We start from the raw sequence: 16,730 nt of genomic DNA, 5'->3' as shown, positions 1-16,730 counted from the left end.
GAAGGTGGGGTTTTTTAAGGTTGTGTCAAAGTACCCTACTGTACACCTATATTACCCTGTCTCCCTCTTTCTGTGCCTCTCTTCTTTTTGTCAATATTGCTTATACCCACCCCCTCTCCTTTCTCTATCTTTCTTTTTTTCTTATCACTCGGTCCTCCTTTCTTTCATCCCCTTTTTTTTTGCTCTTCAACCTTCTCACCCTTCTGGTCCTGTAACCCTTAGTCCACAGGCACAAGAACTTAGAGAGCAAGAGGAAGTGAAAGGAAAATTAGGGCAAGGAAACAGATAAAAGAAATCACTCATGAGGAAGAATCAGCAGAAAACTCCAGGCAACATGAAGAACCAGTCTAGAACAACCCCACCAAGGGACCATGAGGTAGCTACTGCAGATGATTCCACCAGTATAGAAATGTTAGGAATGACAGAAAGGGAATTTAGAATACACATGTTGAAAACAATGAAAGAAATGATGGAAACAATGAAGGAAACTGCTAATAAAGTGGAAAATAACCAAAAGGAAATCCAAAAACAGAATCAAATAAGAGATGAATGATATGAAGAATATAAAAAGGATATAGCAGACCTGAAGGAACTGAAACAGTCAATTAGGGAACTTAAGGATGCAATGGAAAGTATCAGCAACAGGTTAGACCATGCAGAAGAAAGAATTTCAGAGGTAGAAGACAAAGTTCTTGAGATAACTCAGACAGTAAAAGAGGTAGAAAAGAAGAGAGAGAAAGCAGAACGTTCACTGTCAGAATTATGGAACTTTATGAAGCGTTCCAACATACGAGTTATAGGAATTCCAGAAGGGGAAGAAGAATGCCCCAGAGGAATGGAAGCCATACTAGAGAATATTATAAAAGAAAATTTCCCAAACATCACCAAAGATTCTGACACACTGCTTTCAGAGGGATATCGGACCCCGGGTCGCCTCAACTCTAACCGAGCTTCTCCAAGACACATTGTGATGAACCTGTCCAAAGTCAAGACAAAAGAAAAGATTCTGCAAGCTGCCAGGAGTAAGCGCCAGTTGACCTACAGGGGCAAATCCATCAGAGTGACCGCAGACTTCTCTAATGAAACTTTCCAAGCAAGAAGACAATGGTCATGTACCTTTAATCTACTTAAACAGAACAATTTTCAGCCCAGAATTCTGTACCCTGCTAAGCTAAGCTTCAAAATTGACGGAGAAATCAAATCATTTACAGATATACAAACATTGAGGAAACTCGCCACAACAAGACCAGCTCTACAGGAAATACTTCAACCTGTTCTGCACACTGACCACCACAATGGATCAGCAGCAAAGTAAGAACTCAGAAATCAAAGGACAGAACCTAACCTCCACACTGATGCAAAAGATAAAACTAAGCAATGGACTCTCACCAAATAAGACGAGTAGAATACTACCACACTTATCAATTATCTCCATAAATGTTAATGGCTTGAATTCCCCACCGAAGAGACATAGATTGGTTGACTGGATTAAAAAACACAAGCCATCCATTTGCTGTCTGCAATAAACACACCTGGCTTCAAAAGACAAATTCAAGCTCCAAGTCAAGGGTTGGAAGACAATTTTTCAGGCAAATGGAATTCAGAAGAAAAGAGGAGTTGCAATCTTATTTTCAGATACATGTGGATCTAAAGCAACTAAAGTCAAAAAAGACAAAGATGGTCACTTTATATTGGTCAAGGGAAAACTACAACAAGAAGACATTTCAATTCTAAATATCTATGCACCCAATTTAAATGCTCCCAGATTCTTGAAACAGACCTTACTCAGTCTGAGCAATATGATATCTGATAATACCATCATAACAGGGGACTTTAACACACCTCTTACAGAGCTGGACAGATCCTCTAAACAGAAATTAAACAAAGATGTAAGAGATTTAAATGAGACCCTAGAACAACTATGCTTGATAGACGTATATAGAACACTCCACCCCAAAGAAGAAGAATATACATTCTTCTCATCACCCCATGGAACATTCTCCAAAATTGATCATATCCGGGGACACAAAACAAATATCAACAGAATCAAAAGAATTGAAATTTTACCTTGTATCTTTTCAGACCATAAGGCACTAAAGATGGAATTCAACTCTAACAAAAATGCTCAACCCCACCCAAAGGCATGGAAATTAAACAATCTTCTGTTGAATAACAGATGGGTGAAGGAAGAAATAAAACAGGAAATCATTAACTTCCTTGAGCATAACAACAATGAAGACACAAGCTACCAAAACCTGTGGGATACTGCAAAAGCAGTTTTGAGAGGAAAATTCATCGCTTTAGATGCCTACATTCGAAAAACAGAAAGAGAGCACATCAACAATCTCACAAGAGATCTTATGGAATTGGAAAAAGAAGAACAATCTAAGCCTAAACCCAGTAGAAGAAAAGAAATATCCAAAATCAAATCAGAGATCAATGAAATTGAAAACAAAAGAATCATTCAGAAAATTAATGAAACAAGGAGTTGGTTTTTTGAAAAAATAAATAAAATAGATAAACCATTGGCCAGACTAATGAGGAATAGAAAAGTAAAATCTCTAGTAACCTCAATCAGAAATGATAAAGGGGAAATAACAACTGATCCCACAGAGATACAAGAGATCATCTCTGAATACTACCAGAAACTCTATGCCCAGAAATTTGACAATGTGAAGGAAATGGATCAATATTTGGAATCACACCCTCTCCCTAGACTCAGCCAGGAAGAAATAGAGCTCCTGAACAGACCAATTTCAAGCACTGAGATCAAAGAAACAATAAGAAAGCTTCCAACCAAAAAATGCCCTGGTCCAGATGGCTTCACTCCAGAATTCTATCAAACCTTCAAGGAAGAGCTTATTCCTGTACTGCAGAAATTATTCCAAAAAACTGAGGAAGAAGGAATCTTCCCCAACACATTCTATGAAGCAAACATCACCCTGATACCAAAACCAGGAAAAGACCCAAGCAAAAAGGAGAATTTCAGACCAATCTCACTCATGAATATAGATGGAAAAATTCTCAACAAAATCCTAGCCAATAGATTACAGCTTATCATCAAAAAAGTCATTCATCATGATCAAGTAGGCTTCATCCCAGGGATGCAAGGCTGGTTTAACATACGCAAGTCCATAAACGTTATCCACCATATTAACAGAGGCAAAAATAAAGATCATATGATCCTCTCAATAGATGCAGAAAAAGCATTTGATAAAATCCAGCATCCTTTGCTAATTAGAACACTGAAGAGTATAGGCATAGGTGGCACATTTCTAAAACTGATTGAAGCTATCTATGACAAACCCACAGCCAATATTTTACTGAATGGAGTAAAACTGAAAGCTTTTCCTCTTAGAACTGGAACCAGACAAAGTTGTCCTCTGTCACCTTTACTATTCAACGTAGTGCTGGAAGTTCTAGCCAATACAATTAGGCAAGACAATGAAATAAAGGGAATCCAAATGGGAGCAGAGGAGGTCAAACTCTCCCTCTTTGCTGACGACATGATCTTATACTTAGAGAACCCCAAAGACTCAACCACAAGACTCCTAGAAGTCATCAAAAAATACAGTAATGTTTCAGGATATAAAATCAATGTCCACAAGTCAGTAGCCTTTGTATACACCAATAACAGTCAAGATGAGAAGCTAATTAAGTACACCACTCCCTTCACCATAGTTTCAAAGAAAATGAAATACCTAGGAATATACCTAACGAAGGAGGTGAAGGACCTCTATAAAGAAAACTATGAACTCCTCAGAAAGGAAATAGCAGAGGATATTAACAAATGGAAGAACATACCATGCGCATGGATGGGAAGAATCAACATTGTTAAAATGTCTATACTTCCCAAAGCTATCTACGTATTCAATGCCATTCCTATCAAAGTACCTACATCGTACTTTCAAGATTTGGAAAAAATGATTCTGCGTTTTGTATGGAACCGGAAAAAACCCCGTATAGCTAAGGCAGTTCTTAGTAACAAAAATAAAGCTGGGGGCATCAGCATACCAGATTTTAGTCTGTACTACAAAGCCATAGTGGTCAAGACAGCATGGTACTGGCACAAAAACAGAGACATAGACACTTGGAATCAAATTGAACACCAAGAAATGAAACTAACATCTTACAACTACCTAATCTTTGATAAACCAAACAAGAACTTACCTTGGGGGAAAGACTCCCTATTCAATAAATGGTGTTGGGAGAACTGGATTTCTACATGTAAAAGACTGAAACTGGACCCACACCTTTCCCCACTCACAAAAATTGATTCAAGATGGATAAAGGACTTGAATTTAAGGCATGAAACAATAAAAATCCTCAAAGAAAGCATAGGAAAAACACTGGAAGATATTGGCCTGGGGGAAGACTTCATGAAGAAGACTGCCATGACAATGGCAACAACAACAAAAATAAACAAATGGGACTTCATTAAACTGAAAAGCTTCTGTACAGCTAAGGAGACAATAACCAAAGCAAAGAGACAACCTACACAATGGGAAAGGATATTTGCATATTTTCAATCAGACAAAAGCTTGATAACCAGGATCTATAGAGAGCTCAAATTAATCCACATGAAAAAAGCCAACAATCCCATATATCAATGGGCAAGAGACATGAATAGAACTTTCTCTAAAGACCACAGACGAATGGCTAACAAACACATGAAAAAATGTTCATCATCTCTATATATTAGAGAAATGCAAATCAAAACAACCCTGAGATATCATCTAACCCCAGTGAGAATGGCCCACATCACAAAATCTCAAAACTGCAGATGCTGGCGTGGATGTGGAGAGAAGGGAACACTTTTACACTGCTGGTGGGACTGCAAACTAGTACAACCTTTCTGGAAGGAAGTATGGAGAAACCTCAAAGCACTCAACCTAGACCTCCCATTGGATCCTGCAATCCCATTACTGGGCATCTACCCAGAAGGAAAAAAATCCTTTTATCATAAGGACACTTGTACTAGACTGTTTATTGCAGCTCAATTTACCGTTGCCAAAATGTGGAAACAGCCTAAATGCCCACCAACCCAGGAATGGATTAACAAGCTGTGGTATATGTATACCATGGAATACTATTCAGCCATTAAAAAAAATGGAGACTTTACATCCTTCGTATTAACCTGGATGGAAGTGGAAGACATTATTCTTAGTAAAGCATCACAAAAATGGAGAAGCATGAATCCTATGTACTCAGTCTTGATATGAGGACAATTAATGACAATTAAGGTTATGGGGGGGGAAGCAGAAAGAGGGATGGAGGGAGGAGGGTGTGGCCTTAGTGTGTGTCACATTTTATGGGGGCAAGACATGATTGCAAGAGGGACTTTACCTAACAATTGCAATCAGTGTAACTGGCTTATTGTACCCTCAATGAATCCCCAACAATAAAAAAAAAAAAATGAACATTCATAAAAAAAAAAAAAAACAAAAAACAAGCCATGGTATATGTATATTTTGGAATACTATTCATCCACTAAAAAGGATGGAGATCTTACTTTTGTATTAACATGGATGGAAGTGGAATACATTATTCTTAGTAAAGCATCACAAGAATGGAGAAAGAAGAATCCTACGTACTCAATACTGATATGAGGACAATTAATGACCTAGTACATGGTGTCAGGTGGGGGAAGGGAAGAGCAGAGAAATGGAAGCGGGAGGGGTGAGGCGGTCATGATGTGTGGCACACCATTTGGGGGTGGGACACAATTATAAGGGTCTTTATCTAACAAATGCAATCAATATAACCTGATTCTTTGTACCCTCAATGAATCCCCAACAATAAAAAAGAAAGAAATACAAGAAAAAAAAGCAACAACAAAAAAAGGGAAGGCTGTATGTTTTAATTGCAAGCTTTATCACATAGTCAGTAGACTTTTGCTAAAGAATGGAAAAAGAAGTGAATTCTGCTATACTATATTAAAGTTTTAATTTAGGCTTTGTGGTTAAATTAAATATATAAATTGATTTGTGAATAATAAAACACCTAAAAAAGCATAGTTAATTACATATTATTCTGTAATGTAATATTTCTTGCTGCTTATCTATATCTTTTTTCTCTATAAAGTTTTGATATTTTAAGATAGTTACATTTATTCCCAGACATTTAATTCCTTTCTTTCTTTTCTTTTCTTTTTTTTCTTTTTGAGACAGAATTTCACTCTTTCACCCTGGGTAGAGTGCCGTGGCATTATCATAGCTTACAGCAACCTCAATTTCTTGGGCTCAGGAGATCTTCTTGCTTCGGCCTCCTGAGTAGCTGGGATTGCAGGCACCAGTCATAATGACTGGCTAGTTTTTCTATTGTTAGTAGAGACAGGGTTTTGCTCTTGCTCAGGCTAGTCTGGAACTCCTGAGCTCAAGTAATCTATCTGCCTAGTCTTGTGCTAGGATTATAGGTGTGAGCCAGAGTGGCCCCAGACATTTAATTTTATTTGCTATCTTTATCTTCCTTTTGGGACATGTGGGAAAGTTTTTCATACATATTTTTGAGCTACCTCTTAGCTGAGTTATGGTTGTTAGTTGTTAACTAGACTTGTTCTTATAGGGAAACTCATTAGATTAAGTTCAGGTTAAAACAGCTGAACAAGAATGGTATTAAGGCCCAGCACTTCAAGTGGATTTTGTTATTTGCCTTTATATTCCACTAGCTCCTGTCCAGTATAAACAAGTTGATTCTTGATTGACCCATTTTCTGCAAGAATGAAAATGGAATGAGTGGAATCATGGCTTATATTCTATTGGTTTACTTCTTGGTTGAAAGCCAGGGAGAGTGTCATTGCTATTGGTTTAATTGATGTATCTTACTTAGGTTACAGTTTTTCCAATGGAAGGAAAAGCAATTCTTTATCCACAGTATACAGAACCAGAATAGAGTTAGCTCTGGTTCAGACATATTTAAGTTTTAAACCTTAAATGGAAAAGAGTAGGGGTGAACAATTTAACCTAACAGGTAATAAAACTCACTGTAAAACTACCTTGTGAGGTTTTCATGGAATGAAACAAATAGATCAATGGAACTAAATGAAACACATGGAACAAATATACTAATGTTGGTTATTTTTTTCTATTGCCTCTGTACCAATTTTCTGCTTTAAAACAAGAGAAATATTCTTGTAATAAGTTTCACTGGACAGACATGGAGGTGCCAGTAGGGCCCCTTCCAGAGGCCATGGGGAAGAATCTGTTCCTGACCTCTTCCAACTCTGATGGTTGTTGGCATTGCTTGGTCTGGGGCCCTATTACTCCACTCTCTACCTCTCTACAGCCATGGTGGCTTCTCGTCTCCAGTTGTCATGTCTCTCCCTCTGCCTCCCTTTCATAAGGCACATGGGATTGCCCTTAAGACCCATATAATACAGTATACTCTTCCCATCTCAGGATATTTCTGTTAATAACATTTGCAGATTTTTCTTTTTTTCCATAAAAAGTAACATGGAAAAATTTCAGGGATTAGGACCTGATTTTTTGTAGCCATTATTTTGCCTACCCCAGTTGGCATGGCTGTTTTTTTTTTTTTTTTCAACTTCAGGAAATGATGTGTGTATTATGCAGAATCCAGTTATGAAAATAGAAAAAACACCAATTGTTGTATTTTCTCAGTGTTTTAAAAATTTTATTTCAAAAATTATCATATGGAAATAATAACCCCTTTTTTGTGTGCAGTGCAGTCTGTGAATTTTGAATTTTTATACATTGAATAGATTTGTGCAACCATCACCCACACATGACATAGTACAGTTTTATCATCCCCAAAACTTTCTTGTGCTGTTTGTTTGCAATCAAACCCTTCCCATCCACAACTGCTTGTGCACCTTGCTCTGCTCCTTTATCTTTTCCAGGATGTCATGTGAAGGAAACCGTACAATATGTAAACTGTCGTTAAGTCTGAGTATTGGTTAGAGGAAGTACATGCTTGATCTCCATCCCTGCCATCATGCACAGGTTTTCCTGTGCTTGAATATTTGAAACTTTTAAGCTATTTATAAGATTAACTCATCATTTCTAGTGATTAAATACCTTCAGAAATCTGTTTTATAGTTCTACAGGCTATGGAAGTTAGTTGTACTAACTCTATTCTAAATTTTTATGGATATTTTTTCTAACACTTTAGGGTAATTTTGTTGATAAAAATTTACTTTAGTCATATTACATGGGCATGATTGCTATTTAGGTTTTTCCACCATTCTTTAATATTTTGTACAGCTATGACTTTGTCAAGCTGAATTATAGCATTAGGGTGGTTATTGCTTCAAGTAAAGCCTGTATATGACAAATTATTTTATTACCAAAAGAATAAAATCTGGTAAATTAGAAATATGTAACTTTAAATCACTAAAGTGAGAAAATACAACTCAAGGACCAAAGGCAAAAGTGTGGGGAGAGTATGACAATCAGTGGTTCCAATCATCTGAAGAGTGCTACTCCATGGGCAGCACCTGTGGCTCAAAGGAATAGGTGCTAGCCCCATATACTAAAGTTGGTGGGTTCAAACCCAGCTCTGGCCAAAAACAAACAAACAAACAAAAAAACAAAACTGCAAAAAAACTGCAAAAAAAAAAAAAAAAAAGAGTGATACTCCATTAGTCTTGGATGGAGCTGCCTAGTTCATGAAATTTTGCTTTTTTCAAGGATTTTGGTTTAGCACTCATCTTCTGAGGAGGTCTACTTCTGAAAATTCTCCAGAGAACTTCATTTTAAGATGTTCAATGTGGGTAACATTCAACTCTTGTCATTTAAAGATGGTTGATGTCAAGCTAATCATTAAAAAGTACTCTTTGTGCTTTATCTACTGATCTGGTAATAAATAGTACCTCAGAAAGTCAGTTTCAGGAAGTCAAAGGCAGTCTTTCTCTGGAATTTTTCTCAGAATAAGAAGTCACCCAGATTTAGGTTAGAAAGACTGATTAAATAGGCCTAGCATGGTGGATCATAAGTGTAATCTAGCTTTGTGGGAGGCAGAGGCCAGAAGATTGCTTGAGGTCAGGTGTTTGATACCATCCTGAGCAAGAGAAATCCCCCATTTCTACAAAATAGAAAAATTAGCAGGGCTTGGTGACACATGCCTGTAGTTCCAGCTACTTGGGACGCTAGAGCAGGAGGATCACTTGAGCCCAGGAGTTTGAGGTTGTTGTGAGCTATGATGACAGACTGTACTCTACTATACCCACAACAGTTGGGACCTGTCTCAAAAAGAAAAGAAAAAAAGACTGATTAAATAAAAGACCATGAAACGCAACCTGTACTGAATATCATAGGTTTACTCACCCTAGTTAAGAGAATAGAATATTTATGGCTCAGGACATTCTGAGTAATACGGACCTATTAGTAACAAGTTCACAGTGAGATAACTCTGACTTTGTAAGGGGGAAGAATGCAGGGCCATGAGAGCTAAGGGTAATTAATATATTAGGCCATTGGAGTTCAAGGATGTCTGATACAGTAATTACTTTCAGTTTTAATATCTCATTTGTTGTTTCCACATTTTCAGAGAATCAGGTGGTGATTAAAAAAAGTGAAATTCTTGAGTGTGGGCAAACGTTACATAAGTGTCTCCAAAAGATATGTTCCCATATGCATAGATAATTTCAAATGTCACAGGTAGGGAACAGAAAATCTTATTGATTTTTAGTGGTAGTTAGTGCTGTGTCTTTCTGGCAGGAGAATATTTCAACCCATGTAGAAAATAGAATTACCAATATAGGCTCATAACACACACACGGAATATACAATCCTTTTGTAGATTCTCCAATGTTTCCTTAAGACACTAGTTACATTTTTTGCTGTACTAACAAAGTTTCCCCACAATGACTTTTTTTTTTTTGTAGAGACAGAGTCTCACTGTACCGTGAGTGCCGTGGCGTCACACGGCTCACAGCAACCTTTAACCCTCGGGCTTACGCGATTCTCTTGCCTCAGCCTCCCGAGCAGCTGGGACTACAGGCACCCGCCACAACGCCCGGCTATTTTTTTGTTGCAGTTTGGCCGGGGCCGGGTTTGAACCCGCCACCCTCAGCATATGGGGCCGGCGCCCTACTCACTGAGCCACAGGCGCCACCCATGACTTTTTTTTTAATATCGCAGCCATATGCCCTGTGATGAGCTGTTTCTGGATGGCTTCAGTAAGTTATTTGGAGATCATCGAGTTCTACTAGGAAACTTCTCTGGCTTTGATATTTCTAAGCTTCATTGATAAAAAGTTAATAATTCATCTCAAGTTGGAATTACTGACCTTTCCCATGAATTTGTCTTTCTGTTTTGTCAGAGGTACTTGCATAAGGACGTTAGTCAGAAAGGCATGTTTAGCATCATTGTAGGCTTAAGCATTTTTTCCTACCTTCTATAGTGTCCTTCATAGTGTGGAACTTTGTCTTTATTACAAAAATTTCCTTGGGTAGCATCAAGACATCAAATAATTTATGTATTTGGTGTCTATTTTTAAAAAGATACATGAGAAAGTTAAGAAAGGGTGAAAAAGTTTAAGAAACCTCATTGTCTTCATAGTATTTCGAAGTTGTGAACTACATTAAAATATCCAAACTATAACTCTTTGCATTTTTTGTAATTTGACATGCTGAAGAGAAAGTCACAAATTCAGCTACTTGAATTAATTTTGCTCCTGCAAGGGAATGGGTTTCATAATGGAGTATGTGTTAGATACTGCATAATCAGTAGTATATGATCTCTTTTAAATTTGAAGATATTAAAAAATAAAATTGAGAGGTAGGCATGAGATTGTGCAGATACCTCTTGAATGATAGAAGTACAATTATGAAACTCTTTGATAAATGTAATAGAATTGAATACAATAAGGGGAAATTTATGATATTTCATAAACTAATTGTAAAAAATATTGGGGCATTTTTAGAGAGTGGAAGTGTTGTATTGTATGTGCTTTTGTCATATTTAATGGTAATTCCATGAAAGATCTGAAGATGCTTCAACCACCTGAGAGAAGACCAAAATTATTTTGAGACAAAGACGATACGCTATGTCTACTATATGTGTTTAAGGAGTAGGCTGGGATAGGCAATAAGTTTTCATTGTTTGCCAAGTCTTGGGGTGATATCCCTAGGGTATGGGGTTCACTCACAAAGAAAGGTTTATCACAATCAGTGCTGCTATGATCAGCTGTCTTGGGGAGATGTACAGGTCTTCTAGGATACGTTCTATTCAGAGCTCGGCATAGACAACGTAGTGCCTGCTTGTGGCTCATTTAAGGTTCCAATTGAAGTAATGGGAAAAACATAAATTCAAAGATTTGATAACTTAATGACCACACTCTGGTGCCTAATCTGGCTTTTATAAACAGAGCTGGATTGTCAAAGCTAGATAGAAAAGTGAAGGAGAGGTTTATAATAGGACCCAGTGTCTGAACGCTTCCCTGTTAACACTTCAGCAAAGAAAGATTAGTTTTTTTATGCTGATTGGCCCCAAAATAGGCAACTGAAAAGGCAACTAAAGTGAGGAGGAATGTTGCTATATCACCAAGGAAGTTGAAAGGCCTGCAGAAATCAGTCCAAATAGCTTTTCCTTTTTATCATAACATGATTTTTTTCTATTTCAGGAGAAACAGCAAGATGCACAGATGTGAGGATACATGACTACTACATCTTACCTGTCCCTCTAATCCACAAAATGTAGTATTTTTGAATTTTTATCATTTCTTTCTTAAAATTAAATAATCTTTTAGTTGTTATGAGTACATACTAGTTGTATATACATGTATTATTTTTAAATAAGTCCTTATCTCCTAGTTCTGTCACAGATATACTGACTTAATATAGTAGCTGGTCCAATTATAGTTTTCTTTTCAATATACCTAGGTTTTTTTCAGATTTAATTGTTATCACATTAAGCATTTGTTAATCCAAAAGGAAGCTGCTGTAGGTGCGATTCTCAGCCAGTACACGGAGCTGTTTGACTTGACACACACCAACTTGCTACTCCAGGAAACCTCTGTTTCCTGCTCTAGGGCAGCAGCAGCAGCAGCAGCACAGCCAGTGACTTTTCTTCCTCTCTGTCAGATTCACCTCACAGTGCAGAGCCCTGGAACCGTTGAAGAAGACAGTATTTTCCCTGTAAAGGAAGAAACAGATATGTTGCTCTGCAGCCTGCTGAAGGTGGTCACGGCTTCGATGTGGCTAGGTAGGGTTGGCCAGTGGAAATACGCTTCCTCTATTATGTGGGGACCAAGGGTACAGGATGGATGTATGGAGATATTGGGAAGGAGGGATAACAGGTTATAAAAATAGAACTTCTTTACCACTTAACACTAAATTCTTTTTTCCTTCAGGATATGGTATTGCCCAGAAGGTAACTCAAGTCCAACCGGCAATGTTGGTGCAGGAGAAGGAGGCTGTGACTCTGGGATGCACTTATGACACCAGTGATAGTGATTACTATCTATTCTGGTACAAACAACCCAGTAGTAGGGAGTTAATTCTTATTATTCGCCAAGGCGCCTATAGCCAGAAAAATGAAACAGAAGGTCGCTACTCACTGAATTTCCAGAAGGCCAGCAAATCCATCACCCTTGTCATCTCAGCTTCAGAACTGGGGGACTCAGCGATATATTTCTGTGCACTGAGTGGCCCACAGTGAGAGGACTGTTGGAGGGAGCTGTACGAAAACTTCAGGTGTCTGCCTGTGACATCCACCTGCTGTCAGGACCGCAGCAGGGAATCACCATGACAGACAGGAAGTGGCTAGTTCTGTGGCAACACAGGTGCAGGGTAGGAGGGGAAAGATTCACCTTAAGAAAATACTCCTCTAAATTCATAGACCATTTCCAGAATTATCATTCATCAAAACGTTCTGTCACTGAATCTTTGGACTGAGGCTAGACAGGCAAAAGTTTTGACTAAATATTGAAGAGAAAGAACAATCACAAGAAGCAACTTGCCTTTTGGCTGTTGGATTGAGCTGGAAGAATTGCCTAAGGAAATGCAGAAATATGTGGTTGAAAAAAAAACATTAAATATTTGAATTTTGGATTTTCAGATAGGTTGTTCAGTAAATATGAGGGATCTTTAAAAAGTTAATGGAAATGCACATTACAAAAAACTGCATGGATTTCAGTTTTTCTCGTATAAAAATAAACTCACACTATTTGTTATATCATGTCTCAATAGGATCTAGTTTGAAGCACTAAGAAGGATATGACATCGGTTTGAAAACAGCCCCTAATAGAGCAACATGAATCTTGGCAAATTTGAAGCAAGCCCAAATATTGAATTTGTGGTGAAACTCAAATGGAAGAATGGTCAAATCACTGATGTGTTCTGAAAGTTTTGGGGAGTAATTCCCCTCAAGGAATCACTGGTTTATAAATAGATAACTTGTTTTAAGAAAGGATGAGACAATGCTGATGATATAGTCCACAGTGGGAGACCATCCACCTCAGTTTACAAGGAAATCATTAATCTTGTTAATTAAAGAGGACCCATGATTAACAGAAGACATGTAGCCAACACCACAGACATCTCAACTGGTCCAGCTTGCACAATTCTTACTAAAAAATTAAGGTTGAGCTAATTTTCTGCTGTACAGAGGCTAAAACAGTTGCACCCAGATCAGCTGCAGGCAGGAGCAGAGCTTCAATGAAAATTTTAAACAAGTAGAATCAGATCCTGAAGGATTTCTTTGAACAGCTGCCACAGGAGATAAAGCATGGCTTTACCAGTGTGATTCTGAAGACAAGACAAGATAAAAGCAATGGCTACCAGGAGGTAGAAGTGGTCCAGTCAAAGCAAAAGCAGAGCAGTCAAGGGAAACATGGTTACCAGTTTCTTGGGATACTTCAGATAATTTGGTATTAACTTTCTGGAGGGTCATAGAAAGATAACATCTGCTTATTACAAGAGTGTTTTGAGAAAGTTAGCCAAATGTAAAGCAGAAAGATGTTAGAAGGGAAATCTTCACTCGAGAGTTCTCCATTGCAACAATGCTCCTGCTTATTACTCTATCAAACAAGGGCAATTTTGTGATAGTTTTGATGGGAAATTATTAGACATCCACCTTACAGGCCAAATTCGACTCTTTCTGACATCTTTTGCCGTCTTAGTCTTATAAAATCTGTAAAGGGCACCCATTGTTCTTTAGTTAGTAATGTAAAAAGATTGTATTCACATGATTAAAATCCATCCCACTTAATAGCCTTATTGCAATCTCTAGCAAGGAAGAGCTCACATTCTATACTGTAGGTTTACCTGATCCCATCCCAGACTTATGTATAAAGAGACCAATAATTACTGCCTTTTATTTATTTATTTTGCAGTTTTTGGCCAGGGCTGGGTTTGAACCCACCACCTTGGGCATATGGGGCCAGCACCCTACTCCTTTGAGCCACAGGTGCTGCCCAATTACTGGCTTTTAGAGGGACTTTGTGAAGAAGCTGAGAATGAATTCTCTCTTTTCTCTGCTCTTGTCCTTCACTTCATCACTTCTTCAAGAACATTTAATGCCATCATGTGGATAATTTTGTTCACCCCCAGACCTGTTATGCTCAATCAATGTTCCACAATCAAAAATTTTTATTTTTTCCAATTTCCTTCTTCTACCTGTAACAATAGTTTCACTTGCCATAAAATATGAATTGTAATAGTTGGGTGGTAAGTGGTCTTGTATTTTAAGTTCCCCTTATGTTTGGATTTGGAAATTAGACGCATAGAGTAGAAATCCTAAAGAAAGCATGTTTAATTTTTTAAATATTTTAATTATAGAAAAATACACATGACAAAATTTATTTTAACCACTTATACGTTTATACAGTTCAGTGGTATTAAACACATGCGGAGTGGTTGAGCCTTCACTTACCATCCATCACGAGAACTCTTTTCATTTGCACACCTGAAACTATGAATCCACTAAACAATAACTGTTTATTCCCCATCGCCCGCAGCCCTTGAAAACTACCATTCTACTTTGTGTTTTTGAATTTGACTACTCTAGGTATATAAGTGGACAAACATTCCCCTCTTTCCCACTGATGACAGGAGTTCAGCTGGATCCTCCACCGCTGGAGGGCAGAAGTTGTCCAGGGACTTGAGGATCACTCTGAGCTGGCTGTGAAAATGTTGATAGCAGAATCTCTAACTTTTGAATCTGTGCCATAGAAAAGGCTTTTATTCAAATGAGCTACAACTGTCCCTTCCCAATTTTCTCAATTTGAGAGTGTGAGAATCAGAATCCTTAAGATTTCTCAGTGATAACATCTATACCACAAGAAATAACGATCTTTTTAAATGTACTTGAAGAAAGACCTGGCTACATCCCAGGCATTCGGTGACTGGGACTCTGTTCCACTTCTGCAGGCTTCTCACTCCTGCCTAGAGAGATGTTAGGCAAAGAAAATGAGATTACAGGCTCTAATACTGTACAATTATTGTTTTTGTTCCACAATAAACTACCCTACCAAGCCCTAAGATAAGCTAGATGAAAACATACTCCCATCCCAGGCCTAGTCCTTCACTATCAATAGAAAATATCATCACATATGCTTTCCCTCTGATTGGAATCTGACAACCCGCCCCCCCTGCCACCCCCAACAACAAGAAAAAATGAAAAGCACCTCATAGGCCTAACCAAGCCACAGGAGCACTAGCAAGATTTCCAGCAACTTTGCTATTATTCCGGTCTTTCTTGGGTCTCCAAAGAATCCAACTCTAAAAAGGAATAATGATCCAGAATCTCTATGGTTCTGTTTCAGGTATTGCAAAAATAATCTAGAAAGCCAAGCAGAAACAAAAAATGCTCCCCTCCCCTTCTCTCCCATCATCTCCATTCTCATGCCGTACCGTCCACAGCAGGGTCCTGGGACAAAAGAGAAGACAAAGACGGCACCAGAGGAACCAAGACTTGAATTCAGAGATACAAGGAAACCAGCGTGTAGATACTTAAAAGTGGCCATAAAAATGTTCAAAATTTGCTTAATAATAAATAATCTGACTCTTAGGCTAAATGTTTCAAAACTTGAGACACATCTTGTCCACGTTGACTGTGTGCTGTGTGCAGAGCATGTGTACGCGTGTGTCTGTGTCTATCTATACACACAAACTGAGCAGCACCAGTGAGCTAAGCACCTGCAGTATAATTACCTTAGATAACCTCGTTTTGGTCACTGGGTAGCCAGGGATCAGACATTGCACTGGATACCCTTTGGTGCTTTTTAAATTTTAGAACATGTAAATAAAATATCTATTAAATAAATAAGACTAGCCCTCCACCCCGGGCCGCCATCGCTATTGCGGCGCTCCCCTCCTCACCGAACCCGAACCGATGCCTTCTTTCCTCTCTGAGGAAGAGGCCGCAGCTCAAGAGGAAAAACCAAGAAGGAGAAGTTGGAGAGGGCTGATGAACAATGTGTTCTGAGGGGTCTGAAACACCGCGACAGCCACTCCACCTCTGGGCGGCGCCATAGCTGTCACGGTCCCCGGACCACATGACTCCGGCTCGGCGCCGGTCCCGCTTCGCCTCGCTCTATTTCAGTAGCCTTGATTCTCCGCCTCCCTCCTTTTCTTGTCGCGGACTCCAATACTGCCTTTCTTCCCTCAGGAGGCCTGCTGCACAGACCCAGAAATTCCATGCCTATTAGGAAAGAAGCGTACGCTGGTGACGGCGCGTGCGCACGGTCTGGCCCGCCGCCCGGACTGCACCGGGCACCAGAGAAGAGGCTGCGTGGACGCTCCAAGCTCTGGGCGACGCTCAGAAAAC

At 38.7% G+C, this 16,730-nt stretch overlaps 1 gene segment (V, D, J or C); it reads left to right on the top strand.

Annotated features, from left to right (window-relative positions):
• Window positions 1–12,071: 12,071 nt before the first annotated feature.
• LOC128588624 (T cell receptor alpha variable 14/delta variable 4-like) lies at window positions 12,072–12,620 on the top strand. The segment is given in 2 exon segments: window positions 12,072–12,164; window positions 12,313–12,620. Coding segments are annotated over 2 exon segments (357 nt in total).
• Window positions 12,621–16,730: the final 4,110 nt, after the last annotated feature.

The sequence above is a fragment of the Nycticebus coucang genome, chromosome 6 (assembly GCF_027406575.1).
Source record: "Nycticebus coucang isolate mNycCou1 chromosome 6, mNycCou1.pri, whole genome shotgun sequence".
In the NCBI taxonomy this organism is placed as follows: domain Eukaryota; kingdom Metazoa; phylum Chordata; class Mammalia; order Primates; family Lorisidae; genus Nycticebus; species Nycticebus coucang.
The sequence above is the reverse complement of the archived record's forward strand: the minus strand, read 5'-3'. Positions and strand labels throughout refer to the sequence as shown.